This window comes from Pygocentrus nattereri, chromosome 12 (genome assembly GCF_015220715.1).
Source record: "Pygocentrus nattereri isolate fPygNat1 chromosome 12, fPygNat1.pri, whole genome shotgun sequence".
Classification (NCBI taxonomy): Eukaryota; Metazoa; Chordata; class Actinopteri; order Characiformes; family Serrasalmidae; genus Pygocentrus; species Pygocentrus nattereri.
Window position 1 is genome coordinate 16,293,629 of NC_051222.1, and position 26,142 is coordinate 16,319,770.

General features: G+C 37.6%; 3 protein-coding genes across 3 annotated transcripts; 2 read left to right on the forward strand and 1 right to left on the reverse strand.

Annotated features, from left to right (window-relative positions):
* Positions 1-2,693: 2,693 nt before the first annotated feature.
* Positions 2,694-3,784, reverse strand: LOC108429813 (histone H2A, sperm). Its single transcript, XM_017701835.1, has 2 exons — positions 3,689-3,784; positions 2,694-3,193 (listed from the first exon to the last, which is right to left on the reverse strand). The coding sequence occupies exon 2, from the start codon at positions 3,181-3,183 to the stop codon at positions 2,761-2,763; it is 423 nt and encodes a 140-aa protein (XP_017557324.1). The 5' UTR covers positions 3,184-3,193; positions 3,689-3,784; the 3' UTR covers positions 2,694-2,760.
* A 1,227-nt stretch (positions 3,785-5,011) lies between these two features.
* On the forward strand, positions 5,012-9,211 carry creg1 (cellular repressor of E1A-stimulated genes 1). Its single transcript, XM_017701834.2, has 4 exons — positions 5,012-5,351; positions 6,822-6,941; positions 7,151-7,343; positions 8,621-9,211. Coding segments are annotated over exons 1-4 (594 nt in total). The 5' UTR covers positions 5,012-5,072; the 3' UTR covers positions 8,623-9,211.
* Positions 9,212-9,605: 394 nt separating this feature from the next.
* On the forward strand, positions 9,606-25,936 carry cd247 (CD247 molecule). The gene is made up of 8 exons (XM_017701833.2): positions 9,606-9,883; positions 20,911-21,008; positions 21,448-21,492; positions 21,796-21,867; positions 22,031-22,060; positions 22,350-22,403; positions 24,643-24,669; positions 24,822-25,936. The coding sequence occupies exons 1-8, from the start codon at positions 9,826-9,828 to the stop codon at positions 24,888-24,890; spliced, it is 453 nt and encodes a 150-aa protein (XP_017557322.1). The 5' UTR covers positions 9,606-9,825; the 3' UTR covers positions 24,891-25,936.
* The last annotated feature ends 206 nt before the right edge of the window (positions 25,937-26,142 follow it).

Consider the following 26,142-nt stretch of genomic DNA (forward strand, 5'->3'; position numbering starts at 1 on the left):
GGTGTGTTGTGCCAGTACGATTATATCAGAAACAGGAGTTTGTAAACACCTCACTGTCACTGCTGGACTGAGAATAGTCCCACCAACCAAAAATATCCTGCCAACAGTGTCCTGTGACCACTGATGAAGGACCAGAGGATGCTTAACACAAACCGTGCAGCAGCAGATGAGCTGTCGTCTCTGACTTTACATCTACAACGTGGACCGACAAGATAGGAGCATCTAATAGAGTGGACAGTGGGTGGACACAGTGTTTAAAAACTCCATCAGCACCGCTGTGTCTGATCCACTCGTACCAGCACAACACACCATCACCACGCCACTGTTACAGCAGTGCTGAGAATGATACACTCCCCTAATTTTACCTACTCTGGTGGTACTGTGGGGGTCCTGGCTATTGCTGAACGGTAAAAGTGGGGCTAACAATGTATGCAGAGAAACAAACACTACAGTCTGTAACTGTAAAACTACAAAGTGCCCTGCACGGTAAGTGGAGCTGATAAAAAGGGCAAAGTGTAGAAACAAGGATCAGTTTTCATACATGTTAACACTTTTAGGTTAAAAGTTACACTTGTGTCGCTTACATATGGCATGAAATAGCACTCTTAATGGAATGACTCTAAGCTAAGACCACAGCAGAGGAAAACTGATGAAGTTTAAATGCATTTCTTCAGTAGGTTTTAGTCTTCATCCCTAAACTGGTTAAGATAAGCTGTGCGGAGTGGCGCGCTCACGATCCCGCTCTCATTTCAAATTCAATCATATTAAACCCTATGGATTAAGAATGGGATGTCAGTCAAGTTTATATGTGTTGAAGGCAGATGATCGAATACCTTTGGAACTATAATGTATGTGATGTGGCCATTTTGAATTTGATGCCAACAACACGTTCCAAAAAAAGTTGGGACAGGGCATGCTTCCCGCTCTGTTTCATCACCTATTCTTTTAACAACATTATGTAAGCGTTTGGGAACTGAGACCACCACTTGATGTAGTTTTGAAAGTGAAATATTTTCCTGTTCTTGTTTGATCTAGAATTTCCGTGGGGTTGTCATTTTTAATTTCATAATGCGCCAAATATTTTCGGTATTGACAGGTCTGGACTGCAGGCAGGCCGGTTTGGCTTCCAGACTCTTTTAATACAGAGCCATGCTGTTGTAAGTGTCCATGATTTCCAAAATTAATTTCAAATGTGCATTCGTCGGACCACAGGACACTTTTCCACTTCACCTCAGTCCATTTTAAATGAGCTTGACCATTTTTATATTTGGATTCTTCTTTGCGTTTTAAAGTTTTAACTGGCATCTGTGAATGCAGTGACAAACTGTTCACAGACAGTGGTTTTCAGAAGTGTTCCTGAGCACTGGCAGTGCTGCCTGAGGGTGCAAAGATCGCTGCATATACTAGTTTTTGGCCTTTTCCCTCGTTTCCTAGATTCCTCCAGATTCTCTAAATCTTATTTTGTAGCATAGATCATTTTTCAAAAAACAATAAAATGTCTTTCAACATTTGACATGTCTTTGTACTATTTTTAATTAAATATATGGTTTAAATGATTTGCACATCATTGCATTTTGTTTTTATTTACATTTTGCACAGTGTCCCAATTTTTTTGGGATGTTTTTCAGTGGTAGACACAGTAGGTACTGTAGATCAGTGTTTCCTGGCTCTGCACATTTACTTGATCCCGACACCTGATCTAACTCAACAGCTCCCTATTGAGTTAGGAGTGGGTTAAAGTAGGGAAAGCAGTCAAATGTTCATCAATTAAACAAGCATCACTGAAGCCTACTCATAGTTAAGATGTTTGCTGCTTAAGCGTTCCAAACAAGCGGCTGACCCTTTACTGGAAGCCACTCAATCTCTCAAGCACTGGTTTCTATCAAAACCAAGCTGTGGAGGGGCTCAATACCTGACAAGTTTAATAACCTACATTTTACATTGGGGAAGGATCAGGGGGTCCCATCCATCCATTTTCTAAGCTGCTTCTCCCTCGGGGTCGGTGGGGGGGGTGCACCCTGGACAGGTCGCCAGTCCATCGCAGGGCAGACGGACACACACGCAATGTAGCATGTCCAACTGGCTTGACTGCATGTCTTTGGACTGTGGGAGGAAACCAGAGAAAAGAAAGCAAAAAAAAAAAAAAAAAAAAAAAATCCTGCATTTAACGGTTAAATGCAGAGCTGGAATTACATGAATCATGAATTACATCACTACTCCTTTCTGGGCACATCATGGATAGTGTCATCACTCCTGAAGTGCATATTTGATTAAAAAGCATAAATCCAATTTAATGCAGCACAAGTGAGAAGTAGTTGTACTTGGTATAATAGTTTTGTTAAAAAAAAAAAAAAAAAAAAAAAAAAGCCACATTCTAACTTGAAAGAACTGCAAAACAATATTCTGGAGGTAGGTTACATTTTCCTGCAACACTCACCTCTAGACAGCCATCAATAAGTTGTGCTTTGAGTCAGTCTTGTTGCAGTGAAGATTAGACTTTGTTCAGATTGATGTGGTTAAGGGAATTTAAGTAGTATTTATATAGTCACCGTTTTCCACTGAAGCTGCTCAACAAATGGTTGCTTGGAAGTTCTGTTGGCTGCTTAGTTTGGGGAGCACAGCTAATCATTTGCATCGGATGCACACACACTGGATACTACTTTAAGGATAGCCAAATCACAGACAAGTCGACATAGCATTTAATAACACTTTATTAACTTAAAAATACTTTAAAATAAGTGCCAATGGCAATACAAGCTCTTAAAACTCTTGAGACTGGATCTCTTTACTGTGGTCAGCTTCTCTGGGTCCCTTGGTTTTCTTGGGCAACAGCTGGGCCTGGATATTTGGTAGTACACCTCCCTCAGAGATGGTGACTCCCCCAAGGAGTGTGTTGAGCTCCTCATCGTTCCTCACAGCTAGTTGGATGTGTCGTGGCGCGATGCGCAGCTTCTTGTTGTCTTTGCTGGCATTACCAGCCAGCTCCAGCACTTCAGCACTCAGGTACTCCAGCACAGCTGTAAGGTAGACTGCAGCTCCAGAGCCCACTCTCTGTGCATAGTTCCCCTTCCTCAACAGGCGGGCAACACGACCCACAGGGAACTGAAGACCTGCCCTGGCTGAGCGGGACACTGACTTCTTGGTCTTGGTAGCAGCAGCCAGTTTCTTTCCACGGCCAGACATGTTAGCAGATCTGCATTAAAAGACATTGTAAGTATAGAGACAGGCAAATTTGCTTCCCCAGATCAGCTGCACTGTGTGAATAAGACTAGACATGTGGACATGCTTACATGGTTTTGCAGCACATCATTTTAACAACTACATATGCATTAAGTGCTTGGCTTAAGGGAAAGAAGCCACTTTTTTGCTGAACCGTTAAAGGAGAAGTTAAACGCAGTCTTCATCACTCAAACTAAGAAATGGGACATTCCACAACCAGGACTGGTAGCCAGTACTTTGCCATGTTAAGAGTATTAGCCACATTTGTTCATTAACTGGTGCATTGCAGATTTAGCAGGGTTTAGTCTTCCCCACAACTGACCTATTAATAAAACTATGAAAAACAGCACAAGTTTAAAAAAAAAAAAGTTATTTTAGTAGTGTTTAAGCTTCTGATAGAAAAGATATGACAAAGATAATCTAAAACCATTTGGTTTGGTCTACAAACAAAAAGCTGAAAATCACTTACCTTTCAGAGGCAGTTCAGCAGCAATCAAACAGGAATGACTGACATCACTGCGTGACCATGAGGTTCATATACTGTGGAGGCGCTGGCCTAATGATGTTCACCTGTGCAATCATGCCACATCAGTGACTGGACGGTGAGGATCAGTTAGAACCAATGGGAGTAGAGATTTGCAGAAGATGATAATGGCGACTGCAGGTCAAGCCAAACATAACCTGCATATTTAAGCTTTGATAATCAGCACTTTAACATTTACAAACATATACAGAAACAGTAAAAGACATTTAAACAAAGGTAAACCAGTATTTGTTTGCTTGTTCCAGTGCACAAGGACGCTAAATACAAGTATTAATGTATGAAATCATTTAATGGCTCATACTTAAAATGTCCTTTGTACTCATTTATTCAACCGTTACCTGAACACATTCACCCCTATGGAATATTAGGATGTTCCATCAGCCAAATTTTCCCAAGATTTTCTGGATATTGTAATGTCAGCTTTACATTGTAATGTCATTTTAAAGGAACAATCCTTTTCCCTAAATTACATATTTATGGATTGAAAGTAAATTTTGTACATAATAAAACTACATAGATCACGAGGAACGTCCCTAATGGGCCCCATGATATTAGCAACAGCACCAGTTAATGTACTAGTTGTGTTTTTGCTAATTCTGTGTTAAAAAATTCAACTTTTCAACTGTTTCTCATTTAAGCCTTTGTCTGCAATGAAGTCTGAGACATTTTACTGACATGGCTTAACAGATTTTTTGAAGCAGGTTTTCTAACAGTAAAAATGTTGAAAATAAAGTTTCAAAGACTAAATGGCGCCCAGTCGTGCTCAGTTTTGTCACATGGTCATTATTTTTTAATAAGGCGTTGTCACGTATTACTATATTGAGGACATGATTTTTATATTGAGGCCACAAAATGCTATTTTGAGGCCATGAATTACTATATTAAGGCTACAAATTAATACATAAAGACCACAAATTCCTATATTGAGGCCACAAATTATTATATTAAGGGGCATTATTTACTATATTGAAGCCAGAAATTAATGTGTTGAGGACACGAATTACTTTTTGAAGGCCATAAATTACTAAATGGAGAGCATGATTTACTATATTGGGGTCACGAGTTACTAAAACTAATCGCCATGTCACCTTAGAGGCTCTTTCAGAGAGCTTTTACACTGAGGAATAGCTGAGTAACAGGTCTGAAGACGCTGATCAGTAAATCCTACCGCTGCAAAAAAAAAAAAACACGTGTGCACGATTTGTAGATCGCGCGTTGAATGCGCATGCGCGTCCCCGGTCTTGCGGTCATATGACCACTGGCGGACATAAACATTGTCGCTGTTGACATGGTGTAGAGGAGCGTTATCATGACCCCTGCACTGCTGCTGCTGTTGCTGCCTCTGGCCTTCGCGACCGCCCGGGCGAATGATTTTAAAATCCCGCCGCACGAGGAGGTGGCGCGGATGGCGCGGTTTGTGGTGAACCGGTGCGACTGGGCTTCGATGGCGACCATCTCCACACACGAGCCGGTGAAGGGACAGCCGTTCTCAAACGCGTTCTCCATCAGCGACGGAGCCCCCGGTAACGGCACAGGCACCCCCTACATGTACCTGACACACATGGAGATCTCCGTGCAGGACCTGCAGGTACCAGCACAAACACACACCTCCACTGAAAGGAGGACGCCACCGATTTATCTCAGCGTCTGCACAGCTCAGTGGTTGAGATGTAAACAAAGTCATTCAGGGAGGTTTGGTGTGAAATGTGTGATTCATTGTAGAGAAACTTACTGACTCGTCCTGAAAGGAGTCACAGTGTCTACAACACCGATACAACCAATTTCTGTACTGCTCAAAACCACCAGAGAACCTCCAGGTGTTTTCTGAGTGTTTATATGCAGCGTAGATGATGGTAAAACAGTGGAACATCTGAAGTGTTACTAGGGACTACTGTGTGTTATAACACCCTGCGTGTAGCTTTCCACCATTAATGGATTTTAAGAAGCCCAAAAGATCTCAAGACTATGATAGAACAGTGTGTCGGGCGTCAGGCTGCATGTTTATATCAGTTTCATGTAGTAACTTTCTGTTCATTAAACGCTTAAACTGTCTGGCTCCTGTCACCACCACTGTGAACAATTCTGATTCTGTACGTTTCTCTAAAACTTTGTAGAAGTTCTAGTTACTTAGAACTTACTATAGTAGAACTGTACTCGGGTGACTCAGCTGGTTTTAAGTGGTGACCGTGACGCAGCGATTTTTCAGAGCTCAGCAAGACTGTTTCTACTGATTTGGTCTTTATCTGCACTCACGGTACCCAGCAAGCCAACGTAAACGGCTGAAACCATGTGACAGCTTTCACTGGGTTTTATGTAACCATTTGCTGTCATAATTAGCATGTTTATTAATTTTTTAAACCACTATATCAAAGTTATGTATAACATAGACAGCAGTATAAACTTCACCCACAACTATCCCCAGCAGTGTAATGAGTAATGAGAAGTCTATACTACTACTACTACTACTACTACTACTACTACTACTACTACTACTACTAATAATAATAATAATAATAATAATAATAATAGAAAGATGATACTAAATGTAATAAAAAAGGATAAACCAGTCTGAGGATTGTTCTCTAATATTTTCCGTTTACATATCCCAATATAAGAACTGGGAAATACACCCACCTGCATTAGTATTATGGAGAAATGTACCATTGATTTCTATAAGGTTATAAATGCAGTAAAATGGAAAAAAATGCAGATATTTTACCCCAGGACCCCAACACCACCTATACATTCTTCTTTCTCGAAGTGCAATACATTTTATATTGGTCTGAAATATTGGATAAATCTAAATGTCACTCAGATGTTGCTTATACAAACAATTACTGTCTGAACATCCATACAGTCTTCAAAAATCGTGTAATTTCTGTGTCCAACTCAAGGGTGGCCAGTTGGCATTAGCTTTAGAACAAAATTCCCAAGCAGATAACAAAGCACAACCGTTCTGGTTATGTGCTTCTTCTAAATGCAGTAAACTTACAGAAAAATGTTCCTTTTGCAGTCTGTCTCTCATTACAGCAGTTCAAATTGTGACTGTGTTCAACAGGTGAATCCTCAGGCCTCCATGTCTGTGTCTTTAGCTCAAACCCCCTTCTGTAAGCACAAGGGTTATGACCCACAGAGCCCCCTGTGTGCCCACATCATCCTCTCTGGCTCTGTGCAGGAGGTATAAAAACACACAAACACACACACACACAACATAAATGCCATGCAGTGAGTTAAATCACAAAAGTAACCATCTTGTGTGATCCTAAAAAAAAGACAAAGGAAAGTTTTAACATTTATTAAAAAACTAAATCGTGTTACCAGAATTGTTAATATCAATTTGGATTAGTGAAATTTTGAATAAGTGTCACATTCTTTTCTTATCTTTAGGTGAATGGCACGGAAGCTGAAATAGCAAAGTTGGCGCTGTTTAGCAGACATCCTGAGATGATTGATTGGCCAGTAGATCACAACTGGTTCTTTGCTAAAATGAACATCACCCAGGTTTGGGTATTGGACTACTTTGGTGGTGTGAAGATGGTATCTCCTGACGACTACTATAAAGCCACCCCATATGCCCACTGTGAGTGTTTCTGTTATGGTCTCTTTCAATATTGTAGTTTCACAGCAGCTAGAGGCAAAATTACTTAAAAGGAGCCTTCCAAAAACAGTCATTAAATGCTTCTGTCCCAAAGCGCTTGCAGTTTTTCAAATGTACCTCCCAACTTTAAGATACAGCACTGTAAAAACATCTCAGACCACTCTTTGTTTCATCTCCAGTCAAGTTAGCCATCAACTAAAAGTTATTAATTTTTCAGGAGGCATTTTTTTAAGAGATTAGATACAAGATTATCCAACTGTGTGAAGGAAGGTGAAAGTCGAGAGAAAAAAGTGAAACAGGAAAAATTTCAAAAGGTTCTAAAAAGACTCTGGAAGTCTTGACCTGGTAGAACTTGCTGTCAACTTTAGATACACTGTACGTAAAGCTGTCATCTTTGATGGAGGAGAAAATCAAGCTCTGTTCTTGCATCTGAAAAAAAAAACACCAGTGTTTCTTCCACTATGAGAAGACAACTTCAGACTATGGGTGTGAAAGGATGTGTATCTGCCAAGTAGCCGTTGTTCAAACAAAGAAGCTGCTGGTGTTCCCAAAAAGAAATGGACTGATTAATTTTGGAAATACTTGGATTGTGAGAAGCAGAAAATACAACCAACGTCTAAGATTGAAATTTGGAGGAGTGGATAAATACCTCTGTGGTTTCCTTGAAAAATTGAAAGTGAGACTAATAAAAATAATGCATGCTGTAACAAAGAAAAATGGTGGGCAAACTAAATACTGATCAAACCTGATCTGATATATTTAGTTATTGCCTTTTGTGTAATGTCATGTTAAAAATGTTTTCTGCTTTTTTTTTTTTTTTCCTGATACTGAAAAATGAATAACTTGCACTTAATGGCAATGGAACTGGAATGGATCTGACTGGAAATTAACAAATGAAGGGTGGTCTCTGACTTTTACACAGTACTGTACATGATCAGCAGGAGTCTTTCCTAGTCTTTAAAGCAGAAAATCTCACTCTTGGGGCTATTCTGACACCACTGTAGTAGGCAACAGATGTAACAATGGCTACCTTTTTCCTGGAATGCCTCTTTAATCCTTGAATGTTTTAGTAATACTGCATCTAAGATAATATACCAGCAATCAGGTAGTAGAAATTATAGCAACTAGCAAAACAACCTAATATTTATAAATCACAACTATGGCAAGCTATTAACTACAAAGTTACAAAGTAGCTTATTATCATTATATGGGTATTTGTAATTTTGTGTCTACATGGTTTTTTTTGTTTTTTTTCCCAGGATGTGTTTTGCAGTAAATGTGATTAAGAAGACTCTAAGAGATCAAGGGAATTTTATGAAATGGCTGACCTTAAGGGCGCAATAGGTCACAAGTGCAGTTGCTTCATTTTGTGTTTGATTCTGAAACTTTTCATATCATCTTCATGTAATTTTCAAATTATATTTTAAAATCTGTGCTTTGTATGTAATGGAAAGCTATATTTTTAAATAATTCAGTCATTACTTAAAAACAGGCCTTTGTTGTTTAGTTGTTTTATCCTGACATAGATCAGTGTTCTTTAGGATAATATGATCCAGGATCAGTTTTTGCACTTTGCACATGGGATTTTTCTTCTCTTCTTCTTCGTCTTCTTCTTCGTCTTCTTCTTCGTCTTCTTCTTCGTCTTCTTCTTCGTCTTCTTCTTCTTCTTCATCTTCTTAGCTAGTCTAGTTCTTTTTCCTTTAGGCCTTAATATCTGGCAACCAAAGGAAAGAAAATCTTTCAAGAATGCTGTTTTTCTTACAGATCTATTTTTATTAAAAACAAAATGAAAGTGTTTGCCAAAGTCTGGGTCAAAGCATGTGTGTTGAAATAAAGTGTGTTTGAAAGAATTCACTTTGTCTTGCTGTTTTTACACATCACTTTCCTTACTCCTGTGCTTACAGTGAGCCAGGAGCTGTTTGCAGTGCTGGCAAACAAAAGTTCTCTCTAATATAAAGTTGCCGATGCACATTTTGCTGTACCACGTTTTCACCGTAAGTGCCGGAGGGTTCCGCTTTTTTAAACTTTACAAAGGCAAAGAACAAAGCTAAGAAAGTTCTGCAGGGAGACCCCTGGTTTGTTCTTGTGTCATGGCCCCCCCACCCCTTCTCGACGACAGTACCCCAACAGCAACAGAGGCATTTACAGAAAGCAGGCCACAAAGCTTCAGTCTTCAGTGGCAGCCATGTCATAGGGTAGGTGGGCCGTCTGCATCACCAGGTGGAGCTCACAGGAGCCACTTCCTGTCACCAGAGAGAGCTCGGAGCTTCAAAGAAGCAGTAGTGTCACTGAGGCCCGCAGCACAGCTGCGCATAGAGGACTTTCAGCACTGCTCCCTTCTGTCCGAACATCTAAACGCCTAACCTGGGACCTGACTTGGTGGGATTGTTTCTGGTAAACTTCTTTTCCAGGTAACCAAGAGACTAAGACCAGAGATAACCTCAAGAACATCTGGAAAGGAAATATGGGGCATCAGAAGATTGGCGCATTGGCTTTCTTCGTCTTAATGCTCTCTCCTGCAGGTATGACTTGACCTCCTACTCGAACTCCTAGAAATTACAGAGTATTTTTTTCCCACTATCAGGCATGTCGATTAGGATTTGGTTGGATTAGGTTATTGAAAAGCACATTTAAAGAGAACCAGATTGAGGTGGGTCTAGAACATTGAATGTATGCAAAGAGCATCCGCTTTCAGAGCTGGGTCGCGTAACTAAAGGCAGCCATTTTTGTTGAGATTTTGTTTAATCTTGCATCTGCTTCGTTTTTGTAAGAATATCCAGTCCGATAGTTAAAATAGTGAAAACTGAGCGAATGTGATCTTAATGTAGATAATCAGGAGAAAGATGATACAAATAAACACTTGGTCTTTGGGATTTTGTGTGCAAGTGAGAGCATTAGGCCCTTTTCCAGTGATGTGAGGGCCTTCGCTCTGCTTGACGCCAGGCCGTTTTATGTGGTTTCTGCATTATTTTGCCTTTGTGTTTGAATTCATGAGGGAATGGTGACAAATTACCAGTACTTTTCTGAGACCGGTTGTTTTGAATTTTGCAGTGAAAACAACAATTGCATCTGTTAATTCCTTACAAATTTTTTTGTGAATGTATGATGGAGGTGTTGTAATGTTAATTCTGAGAGATAAATCTCCATCTGTTACCAATCTCCACCTTTTCAACTTCATATATTTTATTTTTGAACAGCAGTTAAGCGTAGGCTGTAGGCGTAATGTGCAATGATGATATGCGTACTTTCTACAAACATTCTAAAATGATATTTCTGTCCTCGGACATCTGTTTTAAAAAACAACTGATTTTGAGAGAAGTTCTATGGATAGAGTTGATATTGGTGGTATTTTTTCAGTAAGACTGAATATAAGACTATTACTATAAGATTTATTTATGTTCACTTTATTTTTTTAATCTAGATTAAGAGCAAAAACATACATGTGCGTACAGTCTTAAACATACACGCATTTTCAGTGCTATTAAAATTTATGCGTCATGTTTTTCATTAATTCACATCTGTATTTTGGTCTGAGCTGTGACCTTGATTGATGTTTAACACCATTTCTCAAGATGAAATTGTCTAAAATCTGTGTGTAAAAGCTGTAAAATCCAGTGGACTCTACTTGTAAATCTCTTTAAAGTACGATAAACACAAACTTGCTTTGCGTTAACTCTAACAGCTTTGGAAAAATTGCCGAAAATTCCTAAAAATACATAACTCCTCATTCTTTGTATGCATTTATTCACGTTGCGAGGAATTTACAACTCCATTTTGTGAACGCTTCAGTATTTGTTAGCTGCTTTAAAGTGGCGTCAACTTCCAAAGAAGACAGGTTTATATACAGGTTAAACTCCTGAAGAGCTTCTTTACGAAACCCTTCGTATCATATGCTAAAAACCATCGTCATTATCATTTTTCTAAAGATCACTAACTTTTTAAAAGTTGTAGAAAATGGCACAGAGTGTGGTGGTGCTCTGTGTATTCTGCCTTAACATTTGTTGTAAATTCACCAGCACAAAATGTCCCCTTGTCGACACTTTAATCCTGTATTTTTGTTAAGTAGGTGTTATTATAAGTACTTTTCAGCAGTATATTGAACTGCAGTGTTTTCTGCTTGACGCAAAGGAAAATGAATGATATTACGAATAATCTAAACAATGAAGATTTTTAGTTTTGAGATTCCTGAACATCCACTGTAGTGTTGAATTCATCAGAACAGTAAGAGAGTGTTTAAATGGGTATTCATGTAAACGTTTCGATGCAGTGCCTAATGCAGAATCCCACTCTTCAACCTCCTCGTGCCCATTAGCTAAACAAGAAGTGAAAGATTTGGAGTCTTGTGACAGTCATTTGTTCTCTTTTCTCATAACGGCGTCATTTCTGGGACTCCGTATGGTTGTGTCCAGCAATCTGCCATGCACAGCAGAAAAAGCAGCTAGGCCTACTGCTCCGTGCTGCTCAATGAAGTTTCTCTTTTGTGGTCCTCTGAGAGCAGCTCAGCAGTTTCTCAACCCGTTGGCTGAGGTTAGGATTCAAGTCAAAGTATCTGGTCCTGGATCAGTCATAAAGATGAACAAATGTAAAGCCCTTGCTGTCATTACTCAGAGAGGAACTCTGTGTAGGAGGGCACTTTCCATCTGCAACCATGAATAAAGCTGCCTTTGCCATAACACTGCGACTCAACTTAAAAGAACGATATCTCTCTCATATGGTAAACACGTTTACAGAAGTTTCAAAAAGGTGCGCACCTCTCCCACTTTTACACGAGTTAGAGAACACTCGAGAAGATAAGACATATTTCCATACAGTGTTTATTTTCTCTTTTTTCCACCCCAATGCAGAGGCTCGGTAATTTACAGAAGCTAAAACTGTGAATGTTTTGTTTTGGTAGTTTTCTCAAAGTAGATTTTTAATTACAAAATGACGGAAATATCAGTTGACTAGGGGGTCGCCATCTGAGCGACTGCACCTCCTAAACAACAAACAGTCCAGAAAAGACATACAGTTACATGTTAACCGCTATTATTTTTAAATCAACGTCTAAGTATTAAAAGAAATTTGGAATAGAACAAATGGTGAAAGAGGACAAATTTGCAGGTGTGCTTGAATGTGGGTACAGGTGTACTGCCAGAAATTGTTAATGTGTGAAGCGACATTGGCACAGGGGAAAAAGTGGTTCAAAACTAGAACTCTTATGGCCTAGAAATAATTACAGCATCTAATTTAAACGCTCATGACCTTTCGTCAACCTCATTTATGTCATTAGTTTAAAAATAAGTGACCGGCCTGCTATTTGTGAAATGTGAACAGCCAAAGCCAGTGATAAAAACCACATAACCTGAATCTAATCATTATAAAACCAGTGGGCAAAAGTAATCCAGTTTGTCTTTTGCTTTTTTTTTTTTTTTTTTCTTTTTTTTTTTCTGAGGGGGTTTCCTATGTAAAAAGCGCACCACGTTATTAGCAGCCCAGTTTTTAACAACTGGTCAATATACCATAAGATGTGTATCACCAAATAAGAGTTGTAGCTTCTACTATGTTGTTTAGTCCTTTTAGACCACTTAATTTACTTAATCGTACATAACAGTTCATAATTATTATACAGTAGTACAGTGTTACAGTCACAGGTCAACTGCCAAGCTTCTTCATGTTCATCCAGGCTTCGTGACCATTATATACAGAACTTACTTATTCAAGCAAAACAACATATACTGTATTTTTCCACATATATGTTTCTACGCTGCTGATGTTTAGGAAAATGTCATTGTCTCTGTAGGCGTCTCTATGTCAGTTTACAGTCAGTGACATCATTTGTATTTTCTGACTTTTCATTTTCAATAAAACACCCCCAGGTTGTGTTGAAACTCAGCAGAATGATAAACATTGTCAGATAGCAAAAAGGAAACATATCACTTGATACAGAATCTCTGACAGATTTAGCAGAAAACTGTTTTCAGTCTTTATTCACACTAGTCACACAGAGGGCGTTCAAGGTCAAATGTTAGTTTTAAGGGGCATAAAAAGAGATGGTTGGAAAGTGGTAACGATACACAAAAACGTAAACGTACAAACTACGTTTACAAAGTCGTTTTCTTTCTTCACCGTCTCTTTCTGATGTGTTACATAATCACTTTATGTGCAACATTGAATAAATCAAGTAACGATGAGTCGGACATGATTGTCTCTGTCCGTGTGGTTCGGCTAGTTACAGGAACATCAGCAACAAAGCGACTACGTTTCCTGTAGCTGATATATGGTCTATCTGAGATGGCCACACCAAATGAGACGGTGGTGGTTTCTTCATAGTTCGCCTTCGCTTCTCTACCTCAGCAAGACTGATTGCACAGCTAATGTGAATGTGCAGTGAGGACAACATTGAGTCACATGGGCCATCTAAAGTGGTTTATTTATTTATTTTTTGAAAGCTAAACAGTTTTTAAAGATGTTGTGTGTTTTATTTTTTTGTGGCCCACTAAACATTTTAAATGTGTCATTCAATGATTTTTGTGTATTCTGTCTTTTTTTTTTTTGTTCAGGGCCTTTGTACTTATTGCCAGTGTGCATGCTTTTTTTTTTTTTTTTTTTTATGGCTGAGTGGAAGAAGAGCCCAGCCAGCCAGACACAAGTCAATGGAACTAGTGGCACAAGATGTGATGTGTGAATGAAGTGTATCGTCTATAAATAATATCTAGCAATTTTGTTTTACAAGTGAAACCTACAGCCCACACAGCAGGAGACTGAGGATTGCAAAAACGTTTAAATCGGAAACATTGTGAAGCCTTGAGACTTGATACGAGTTTGAATGGGGTTTTTGTTGCCTGTAAGTTAGCATCCAATTTCATGTATTCTCTGTGCTGGCACGTCCAAATCAGCTCACTACAGTCAATATTTAGTTGTAGTGCATTTTGATAAAAGTGGAGAAAGTAAAAAATGCTTATGGAGCTTTGCCATAAAATATTCAATGTTAACATCATAAAGTACAATTAGACATTTCGGCCTGACTTGCAAATACATCAACTTGGCAAGTTTGCTAACAGCTTGGTTTGCTATCATTAGTACATTTAGTTGAAAAATTAAAGGCTGTATTAAGTTGTACAGCTGCTGGTATGCAAATGCTTTATTTCTGAAGCTTGCAGTGCATAGTACTTAACTGGGCTCTAATATCAGATAGTATCTGGTTACATTTACTCAAGTATGCGTCCTTATGTAAAATATGAGTGAATTTTGTACTGTATTTTCAAATCATAATACTTTTACTGAAGTATATTGGTGAGTAAAGGACTGTACTTTGGTACAAACTTCAGTTCCTATGCTGACTGACGCTGGGTTTACCAAGCAGTTCTGTGAGTTACTCAGTGCTTAAGTAGTTTTTGGACCTGATACTTTTGTACTTCTACTCAAGTACTTGTACTCGTGCCATTACTTTACCCAAGTATCAATACTTCTACTTGAGTATCGATTAAGGCCACACTACCTACCTCTGAACAATGCGGAGCAGTGGTGCTTACATTAGCTGAAATATCGTAAATGGAGGACAGTCACTTGTTTCTCGTCCTGTATGTAGTTTATTTCAAAGATCTGTTCACCAAATAGCAATAGCACATTTATCATGGCCTGTCTTGCGAATGCTTTACAGCTGCTAGCAGTTTGGTGGTCGTATGTGAGGACATGCAATTAAGTGCTTAACGACTTGTACATTCTAATAAAATGTATCGTTCAGTTTTTCCAAGATATGACGGTTAAATTGTGAGAACCTGGGTTCTACAAAGGTGCTTATTTTGCCTATATTGTGCATTTCAAAAATGATGAAACCAGCAGAAACCTAATCGTAGCGTAGCAGATGCTTGTGCGACTGCCACTCTACTCAGGAAAAGGGTATGAAGAAAATGGGACCCGGTTGTACTGAGCTACGTCTGTTCTTTCATTGGTAATGGTTTATGACTTTTATGGATATGTTATGTAGATTGATGGTAGTTAACTGTTTTGTGAAGCTTCCAGAGATCTGTATTCCACAAATGTGAATGGAGATAATCAGTAGGCAGAAGCCCCTAAACATGCCTGAGAAGTTATATCTGTGGAAAAGCATCTCGTATTCAGTAGGACGTAGTCCTCAGTCTCAAGTCTTCGGTGTCATACTGTAACATTTGCTGTCTTTATGCCACCACACTCTGGTTAGACACCCACTGTAGATGTATTTTTCTGCATTATTTATTTCAGTGCAGCTGTCTTAAGGTTGCTTATAAGAGGGGAAACTTAACCACACCAGTACACCTCTGTGGTGGGTTGAAAGGGAAGTTTATACTTGACCACAGCTTACACAGGCTAGAGCCATCATATGCAAAGCTAAGGGAAGACTCAAAGATACAGCCAGAGTTGATACTGAGTTTAATCTTGTGAGGTTTTTCACAAACCAGCTGAAAGTTATCAGACGATGAAGTATGAGGGTTTTTTCCTATTAGGTAATGTGAAGAACAGTTCAGTGGAACGTAGGTCTGACTATCTGAGACAGAATCACTTTTGCACAGAAAACCGATTAAAAAGGAAACCACAGAGGCTCCACTGGCCTGTGAGTGGATGTGGCTACTTATTTCATACTTCATATTTCCCAGTAAGAGAGTTTATTGCTAGAACTCTTGTGACTTAGTTATGAACAATACAGTAAACATAATTTGTAACAAAGAACTGTTTGCAGAAGCTTATGTACGAGATATAAATAATAATGTGTAGAATAATAAATGTGTATGTAACTTTTATACATATAATAAAAGTCAACATAATTTGTAGCAAAGGAAACGGAAAAATTAACCACAATTAACCCATTAAAATCCTACGCTTATTACATACTAAAGCTTGTTATTCAGTAACTACAGGGACTGGTTGATACGTGTGTGTGTGTGTGTGTTATATAATTTAGAACCATCTGCTAGTTAGTATCACTTTAAACCTCTAATTATTTTAATGATCTAAAAGTGAGCTTTCTTTTTGTTTGCCTTTTTGTTGTTGTTGTTGACAATGTTGTTCTAACAATGTTGCTCTAAAGGAAATATCACAAACTGTTGACGCTATATTTATTTTCAAAGATTTGAAACTTAACTTGAAGTTTAACTGCAAACTGAGAAACTTTTTGAAATGGAAAAACTTCAAAGTATTTCTATTCTATTCTATAAGTCTCATATAGTTATTCGTTATTAATGATTTACAAAAAATGATTTCACTTTTTAAAGTGTTTAGAAAGTTTTGTATTCTAATCAAGCCGGTGTGGCGGATGAGATCCGAGAATGAATCTTTAAACAAGCATTCTCCCTGAACGCATTACAGTTGCGGAAAAGCATGTTGTTGTTCCAGCCCACGTCAAACATTTGACAGTGAATGAATTAAGAGCTTTTATAAATCTTCAGTGTGCCTGTAGTCTGTATTTAGAATAGGTCTCTGTACAGTGTGGAGCATTTGAGAATTCTATTAAATACCTGTTTAACTGGGCAGTGCATATATATATATATATATATATATATATATATATATATATATATATATATATATATATATATATATATATATATATTCTTAGATAAACACTAATGTTAGGGTGAATACAGACAGTATTCATACAAAAATTGATTTATTTATGTATGTGTTGAACCATTTTCAGAGCTCTCCACTGGGCAGCCCAGTATGAACTGTAGTTAACATCCAGTACCTGGTTTGATTAATAAAAGCTTTATTGAACTAAAGTGCTGGTGGTGGAGTTTTACCAATTCATACAGTGACTGCGGTGGGATTTGGAGCCAAAGCTGTGTTCTTTTAAATGGCTCAAAAGATGTCGACCACTTTGGTGTAATCAACAGATTCTGGTTGGTCTTTACAGCATTAATGTTTGTTTGCATTTATTGTAACATTAGATTATTTTTAAGATTCAAAAACGGGGTTATTGCCCAACAATGGTTTTAAACAATCACTTAAGAGTTTTGCAGAGTACTGTATATTCACAATAATAGCTTTTCTACACCGATAGAAATAAAAGCACTGCGCAGGTACATTTTTCTTTCATCAAGGTACAAACAATGTAAATGTTCCCTCAAAGGTACAGCAGCGGTTTTAAGGTCCAATTGTGCACCTTAAATAAGTTTGTCCAGGTGAAAAGTTTTTATTTGTATTTTCATAGCTTTATGTTTTAAAAGCCTGGAGGCGAGACGAGGTGTCTGGAGTCACAATTTAGAAAATCTCATTTCAATGGATTATGGTGCAATTATGTTCCCTGAGGTACTGAAATGTACCCTTGAGTGACCACCCCAGTGACCTTTTTGTACCATTTTTTTTTTTTTTTTTTTTTTTTTTTTTTTCTGCGAGTGTATTGAGTCTTGAAAATCTGTAATACTCAGTACGTACTCAAGATCTGACTGGAGGAACCTAGATTGTAACATCGTGAAAACAACTTTTGTTAAAATGTTTTTTTTGCTTATTTAAGCTGATACTAGTGGACTTGCAGGTTCTATACGAGGATGTCCTACCCCGCTCACTGAGAACTATCAACCTGCATTTTAATGTCTGACTAACTTACCAGACCAGGTTTAAATACTGCAACACTTCTGATTGAAGCAGATCAGGAGTTCTGTTACTGCTAAAGGCTGTTCGGTGATGGTTGAGCACTTTCATCTTTGGTTGTTAAATATATTTTAATACAGTAAGATTAATATAAAATGTTATTTTTTGTATTGCTACACAGTTTAAACCCCTGTAAAACAGTTACATGAGGGAGATCAGAAAATTTAAATAAAAATTTCTTAGAACAGCTGTCGAAGTAAAAGCTGTTTGAGTGCACATGAACACTTCCCCAACATGTCCAAAATAGTCACTTTACAGGATCGGGCATAAACATTCTCAACTTTTAATGTCAGTTAATGTAAATGTAAGACTGGTTTTAGACCTAACGAATCCCAAAAAAGGAAAAAAAGTGTAATATAATAAACATTAGTTCCTATGCTGACTGATGCCGGGTTTATTAAGAAGTTATGCGGCAGTTCTGCAAGTTACTCAGTACTGAAGTAGTTTTTGGACCTGATACTTTTGTACTTATATATAAAAAAGTATTTTTACTTGTGCCATTATTTTACCTAAGTATCAAGTATCAAACATTCTCAACTTTTAATGTCAGGTAATGTAAATGTAAAACAGGTTTTAGTAACTTTGAATCATTTGTGTTGGTCCATTCATCACGAAATGTTCACACAATAGAAAGAGTATTTTCTGTGTTAAAATAATGTGGGAAAAATGGAGATATGTGATACATACTGCGTGTGTTCAATAAATGAACATCACCGCTGTCAAAAAACAGGAAAAATTCTTTAGATATATTTTGGCTGTCAGACCAAAATCTCCAGTTCTGTCGTTTTTTCAATATTTGACATAATTTGAAAAGACCTACTGCACCTGCTGTTGCTGTTCCATTGACTTACATTAAAAAAGAAAGTAGTAATTTTTAATAAACAAATTTTCACTTAACATTTTTGGGGACACACACAGACACACACTTTACACACATATATGATTATAAGTTAAAGCAGCGAGAGTTTATTCCGAATAATTTTGCTGTCACTCCGTTCATCGTGAAATGTTCGGTAATATAAAGAATGGCTACTGTGTTCAAATAATGCAGAAAAAAGAAAAGTAACGATTGAAGATGAAGTGACTGCCACTATATATCATTATATACTACTGGAACTTTACAGCGTTTCACTAAAAAAGACCTGGGTTTGCACTATTTTTAGTTTAAACATCTTCTGTGGAAAAAGATACTTGGTATTTATTGTTGACAGAAAAAAATGACAAGCATTTGAAGATTTGACTGCATCAATTAACTGTATTAATAACTGCACAAGATCTATATCTGAAGAAGAGAAGTTAGTCACACCTTTCAAACTCTTTTATATGCATATGTGCTGTTATCTCCCCCAAAATCAGTCTGAGTATGTGTAGGTGTATATTATAAATATGGCCCACATGAGTCTTCCTCTCTCTCTCTCTCTCTCTCTCTCTCTCTCTCTCTCTCTCTCTCTCTCTCTCTCTCTCTCTCTCTCTCTCTCTCTCTCTCTCTCTCTCTCTCTCTCTCTCTCTCTCTCTCTCTCTCTCTCTCTCTCTCTCTCTCTCTCTAACACACACACACAAACGTAGTCAGTTACACCACTTTACCTCCTGATCTCTGAGAGCTGCAGCTGAGGAAACCACTGAACTAGAAACTGTGCGAGTCTCACCGACCGCAAGAGGCTTGGTGGATCACACACCGCTCACTGTTCTGCACCTTGTCTGTGTGTTTGTCTGCGTCTGCGTCTGTGTGTGAGCTGTGGAGCATTTCACAGGTCTAATGTGCCTTTTATGTTCAGTGCTGATGAAAATAGCCTTAACTGTGCCTGAGTGGTTAAAGTTTGTTTAAAGTTTTTTAATTGACATATTTTGGAAAGGAGCAAAGAAAGAGACATTTTGCTCCTCAGGTGAAAATGTTTTCAGTGTTCGTCCAGATTTTTCAACTATCACGTTACCTGTGATTTCAATATTTTACTTTTAGTACATACTGTGTATTAATCCATACTCTAAACTTTTCAACTCTTAATATTCTAATCAGAATGCGTATATTATTTACATCAGCTGTACATTTAGTTCCTCAACTTAATACTTACAGTAACAGTAGGATAGATTTGAACATACATTTCTCAGACAGGGTTTCATTTTGACAGTTGAAATCTGGGCTGAACAATTCGAAAAAGTGCAATTTATACTGCAATTTAATATCTAGTCTTAAGTTTCACATTACATTACAGTACATACATTTACTCTGGTACACAAGTCCAAATGTGCTGTTCTTATTGTTGGATAAAAAAGGCCTGGAGCTTAACTGATAAAGTTTTAAACTGTGATTGCAATATTGGTCAGATATTTTCTCCAAATCCTTGAGTCCAAGATTAAGTATATACGTCTCGCTGAAAACTTGTATCTCCATTTCACATTGTATGTAAATTTTATGATGAATCAACCAGAAGAAAAGGCCCAAAATGACTCAGAAAAATGTTTGGTTCCACTGACTTACATTAAAAGTAAAGTAGGTTTTTTTCCTTCTCATGTAAAGTTAGCATTTTGGAGATTCGAGGTTTTGTTGTAGTAACTGCTATAATATATAATATGTAAAATACACACACAGTATTGTGCAAAAGTCTTAGGCCTTTGAGAAAATGTTTTAAAAGCTATTTACTTGGGGAGAAAGAACTTCGAAACACTAATATGTGAATAAATACAAAGGGCATTAATAGAATAAGTGGTAATTTTAAATGTGTCAGTGTTTTAACCATTTTCAGACTTCTCGTGGCAGCCCAGCACGATGCTTAGTCAGTTATATATATTTTCTCATGTCTTTAGAAGCAAAAGCACATCAGTACAGTGTTGCTTCTGCTCTACAAGTTATTGACTTCCAATGGGATTCAGAGTTACTACAGTTGTGAATGCTGGTTTTCATTATTCTAACATAAAACTTGATTTTTTTTTTTTCTCTTTTTAACAGAGGCAACTGCACTGTACGACCCCAGATTCTGCTACATCCTAGATATCTTCCTGTTATTCTACGGCATCATAATCACAGTCTTGTTTCTACGTCAGAAAGTAAGACTCCTTCATCGCTTTCTACGCAAACTGACACCTCACAGCACCTTTTTCTTTTTCTCATTTCTCTAGCAAGAAGGCCTTTAGTGTAAGATCTCTCATCTGAATAAAAAACTCAGTTTTCCTTCAAATCAGGGATGCCCAAAAGTCATGTGGCACAGTTTGGTGATTTCCCTGCTTCAACACCCCTTCTACGCCTGGCAATTAAGTGACAATGAGCTGAATGAAGTGTGTGGGGAACTGTGCTGTTGTGCCTTCATCGTAGATTTAAGAAATCAGTAAATTACTCATGTAAACCTTGTTTGGTACAAAAAAACAAATACGTCAGATTTATGAAACCACATCAACATTTTTTTCTTCAACTGTCAAACAGTATATAGGAAAAACTAACGTGAAATGAAAATGAAAACAACTAAATTTCTGTCTGTTTTGTAACCAGTTCTGCAGGCCCAAAGGCAAAGCAGAGACGGAGTCGGATTATCAAGTAAGTGCTTTTTACTTTCTGAAGGAGTAAAACATTGTTAGCTATCAGTGCAAATAATGTAACAAGACTTTATTCAAAGTCATTTTGAGCCGTTTCTATTGGTCCATTCATTGTGAATTTTTGAAGCAAGGCAAAGGGCAGCTGGCAATTTTGAATTATGTAAAAAAAAAAATAAAAAAATGGAGGTTTCCTTCCAACAGCTACAGCTGAGGATGTGAGCAGTGCATATATTAAAGTGCATTTTTCATCTTTTTTTGTTCCTGATTGTTCACATTTATTGCAATATTATTTTTTGAAATTGAGGACCTGAAGGGTGTCCGATCCACCTATGATGGACTGAGACAGAGAGATGCTGAGAGTGGACGAGCTCGCGGGGTGAGTATTCGTAACACAGCATCTGAATGTGTAGCCCGAGCACTTGTGCGACACATGCGATGGTCAGACTAAATGACTTGGCTGGACCCAATTTGTTTCTGTCTGAAGAATAAAACCTCTCTGAGTCTCTGTGTTCACTCACTGTTTGTGTAACCGCTTGCAGGGTCGCAGAGACATGGAGGACACATATACGGTAAGGACCCCTCTGATCAGCACCACATTACCGTAAGCCTTTTTAGCTGGAGTGTGAACGAGTTGCGAAACTCTACTTCTGAGAGTGAAAAACAGAAAAGTTCCTGGCATTAGAGACCAGCTCTTCTCCACGGCGGGTCAGGTTACACTGGGGACATTTTGTACTGACGGCTAATAAGACTGTGTGAGGGGCTGCTGGGGGGGTTAATATCTACAACTAATGTCATTTAACATCAGTTATTTCTACGCAGAACAGCAGTAAAGTGGTAACAATTTGTTTTTGTTTATAGCGTCTGCAGAAGAAGACAGAGGACACATACAAAGAGATCCAAGTGAAGAAAGACGTGAGTTTAGTTGATCTTTTTTAATCTTTTTATCAGTTCAAGCTCAGCTATCTTAGAGGCTACACTCTGATGGTTCTTCAAAGGTTCTAAACAGGTTCTATATAGAACCCTCATGGTTTTATGTAGAGTTCTAAATAGAACCATTTCATGCTTAAATGGTTCTTTGCATGGTGAAATGGTTCTTCAGGTTGATAGAGATGTGTTGTACATGGTTTTATAAAGAACCTTTATGAAAATATTTCTGTGTAGTACCAAAACGTGTTCATCTATTGTTATGATGTCAAGCTTATAACCTTTTTGGTGCTATATAGAACCATATACAACATATTCTCTGTCAATTTGACCATGCAAAGAACCATAAGAATGAAATGGTTTTATATAGAACTCATGGCTGTATATAGAACCCTTCCCTTTACTAAAGAACACTTGAAGAACCCCCCCTTTTTTCAAGAGGGTCGAATTGAATATGTGTGTTTTGTGTGACCTACAAAAAAACAAGTTCCTAAAACCTGTGTGCTGAATGTGCTGAATGTGCCTATTTGCCCTGAAGGGTTTTTTTTATTTGAGGAACCAAACAGATGAATAATAATAAAATAATAAAACAAATAGCCTCCAATAGCTCAATACACTGGTTATTATTATTATTTTTTAATTACACCCCCCACACGCACACACCAATACAACCAAGACTTTCCAAATGATACAATGATAAAAACAACCTTATGTTAGAAAGTGGAAAAAAGGAAAAGAAATTAAAACCAATAAAAAAAATCAAATAAAGATCATTTATAAAAAAAAATTATATTAAAAAAAATTAAAAATTAAACTGCCAGCATAACCTGGAGTGCATCAAAATACAAAAGAAAAGAATTAAATTTAGCATAAAAAGCAGCAGCATTACCTTTTATCATGAATCTAATCTTCTCCAATTTAAGAAAATGTATAACATCACGGAGCCATCATGCAACTGAAGGTGGTTTTAAGGACTTACAATAATAAAACACTACGTCTCGCTAATAAGGATGTGAATGCAAGGATATCTGACTGAGCTCCGGTGGGATGGGGGCAGATCAGTGGGAAAACCTAATATTGCAACAGAGGGATTCATACTAACTTTAAAACCTAAAACCTTTGTCATTATTTGAAAATACTCAAACCAAAATTTTTGTAGAGAAGGGCAAAAAAAATACAAATGACTTAGATTACATGTGATACATGGGGTAGCATCACATCGATCACAGCGATCTCAGACATTAGGATAAAATATTGATAATTGAGACTTGGATCTGTGAACTCAACGTAATACCTTGAATTATAAAGCACCATAAAGATAAATCCCAGTTCATGTTCTCAAGCACTTTTGATCCTATTAAGGGAGAAACATCTATAGCCATGAGTTGTGAATAAATCCTAGATGAAAGAGATTTCTGAGAGGCATCAAAATGTTGTGCAGTGGTTGTTCAGTAGTTAGGCGGGTATAGTCTAGAAAAAAGGAGGAGGCACAATGTCTAATTTGCAAATAACGGAACAAATGCGAAGAGGAAAAACTCTTCTGCTAATTGAGAAAAGCTACAGAAGACACCAGCTCTGTAAAGATCGCAAAAAGATTTGATCTCTCTCTCACGCCGCATCCTAAAGACCGCATCATTCAAAGCTGGGGGAAATAAGTGATTATCCAGTATAACCATCTAGGATGCCGCAAAGGTTTAAATATTCACTTTAAAAAAAAATCCTCTTGAAACCAAACGATTACGGTCTCCCCGACTCCGTAATCTTTAAACCATTAAAATCTTTTTTTTTTTGGACAACTTAATAGAAGTACATGCATCACTATTATCCACTGATGTAAAATAGTGGATCAACTTACCTGTAACATTTTCTAGGGGGATAAGATCCAGGAATGCAGTCATATAGATTATATTTCAGAATTAGTGTGTGGCTATTTATCAGTCACGTTGAAATTAGATGTGGCCCCATCATATGTTCCCCCACCCAAGTGACCCTATTTGGTAAATTTAGTCTTCTTTGGTAAAAATGTTATCTATACTGCCTTTTTTTTAGGCATTTGCATTTCTAAGAATGTAGCGAGCTCTTAAAAGCTCCAGCTTGCTGGGATGATGTGTTGAAATGAGGCTGAAGAAGTGGAACGTGGTGAAATGGAACTAGACCAGGTCAGAGCTTAGTGGCAGAAAAAAGTGTGTAGTATGGGCTGACAGCCGTTTTATGTGTCTCTCCACAGCGTCGTCAAAATGACCAGGTGTACCAGGTAAGCAGAAGAAATGTTCTTAGCACGGATGCATTCATCACACATTCAGATTTTTATCCCATCATTCTAACAAAGTACAGTGTATTGATAAATATTCATAAATTAACAATGGCCAAATTATCTCACCATGTCTTCACCTCTGTCTGCACCAGGGTCTGAGCACCGCCACTAAAGACACCTACGATTCACTGCACATGCAGCCTCTGCCCCCACGTCGCTAACAGCAGCAGCTATTAAGTAAAGTTCTGTTCTAACAGTTATGATGCAGTCCATCCAATAACTTGCATTACTGAAGAATGCAAGAGTCGGATTTACGCGTTGTATTCATGTACAATAGTCTCACTCCATCTTGCAAAGTGCCATTCAAATTAGGCTGGTCTGATGTTTTTGATTTGAGCTGTTTGGTATTCAGAGTGAACTGGAAAGCGTTTAATATGGTTAGAGAATTTTAAACCTACTGTAAATACAGTTTGACCAGTGATACAATTATAATACTCTTCACTCCGTGATTTTTACATTGTGTTTTCAAATATAAAACCTATTCCAATGTCCTTCTACATTTCCAAAAACCTTAAAACAGGACCTAAATGTACATAGAAAAGCCACCAAGATAGTTTATTATGCTCAAACTAACTCAAACTGTACATGTTCCTAAGCACGGACACTCATTAATACACTTTTTTTTTGAATGGCATGTTTATTTCCACACATCTGTGCAGTATTTCCCGAGGTAACATTCTTACTTTCACGTGGTGGATGGTTTGCCATACGACATATGTGCTTACTAAAACTAGCATATGAGCTTGTTTCCATCTAGCTATAGACATTTCTGTTTGCACAAACTAGCTACTGTATGCTGTGATAAGGGTCATGAGCCGATTTTAGCACAGACAGAACTACTTATTTGGCTTTTGCTTATATATATTTTTAAAGATTTTTTTAACTGAACTTATACTGAGAATAGCTATACATTCGCTGTTAAATTGCTTTATTTCTCCTTATTTTGTTATATAAAAATTCATTCTCTTGTTGTGCTTTGTGGATAATTTTAGCAGTTATACAGTGTAACCTGTGTAAACAGTGCTATGGTAATGCATTTTCATAATATTACAGACCTGCAAAAAGACATTTTAAGAAAGACAGCAGACTACAATACCAGACCATTTCATGAGCAAAAGTCTTAAATAAGCCTTACTTGTGTGCATTGTGTTGCTTTGTAAAGATTTACCAGTTTTACTTAAAACATAATAAAATGACTCGTTCCATATTTCTCAGGTTTTTTTCCATTCTTGGATCCCAAAATAAGTCAGCTGCAGAGTAAGAACGTATGTACTACAGAGCTTCCACACAAGAAAATGCATCTCATGCACCTCCTCACCACTGTTCAGCAGAAATCCATGCAGTGAAAATATAGAAGTTAGATTAATGTTTTTTGTACTGAATGACAAGCAACGACTCACTCATAAGGGAAAT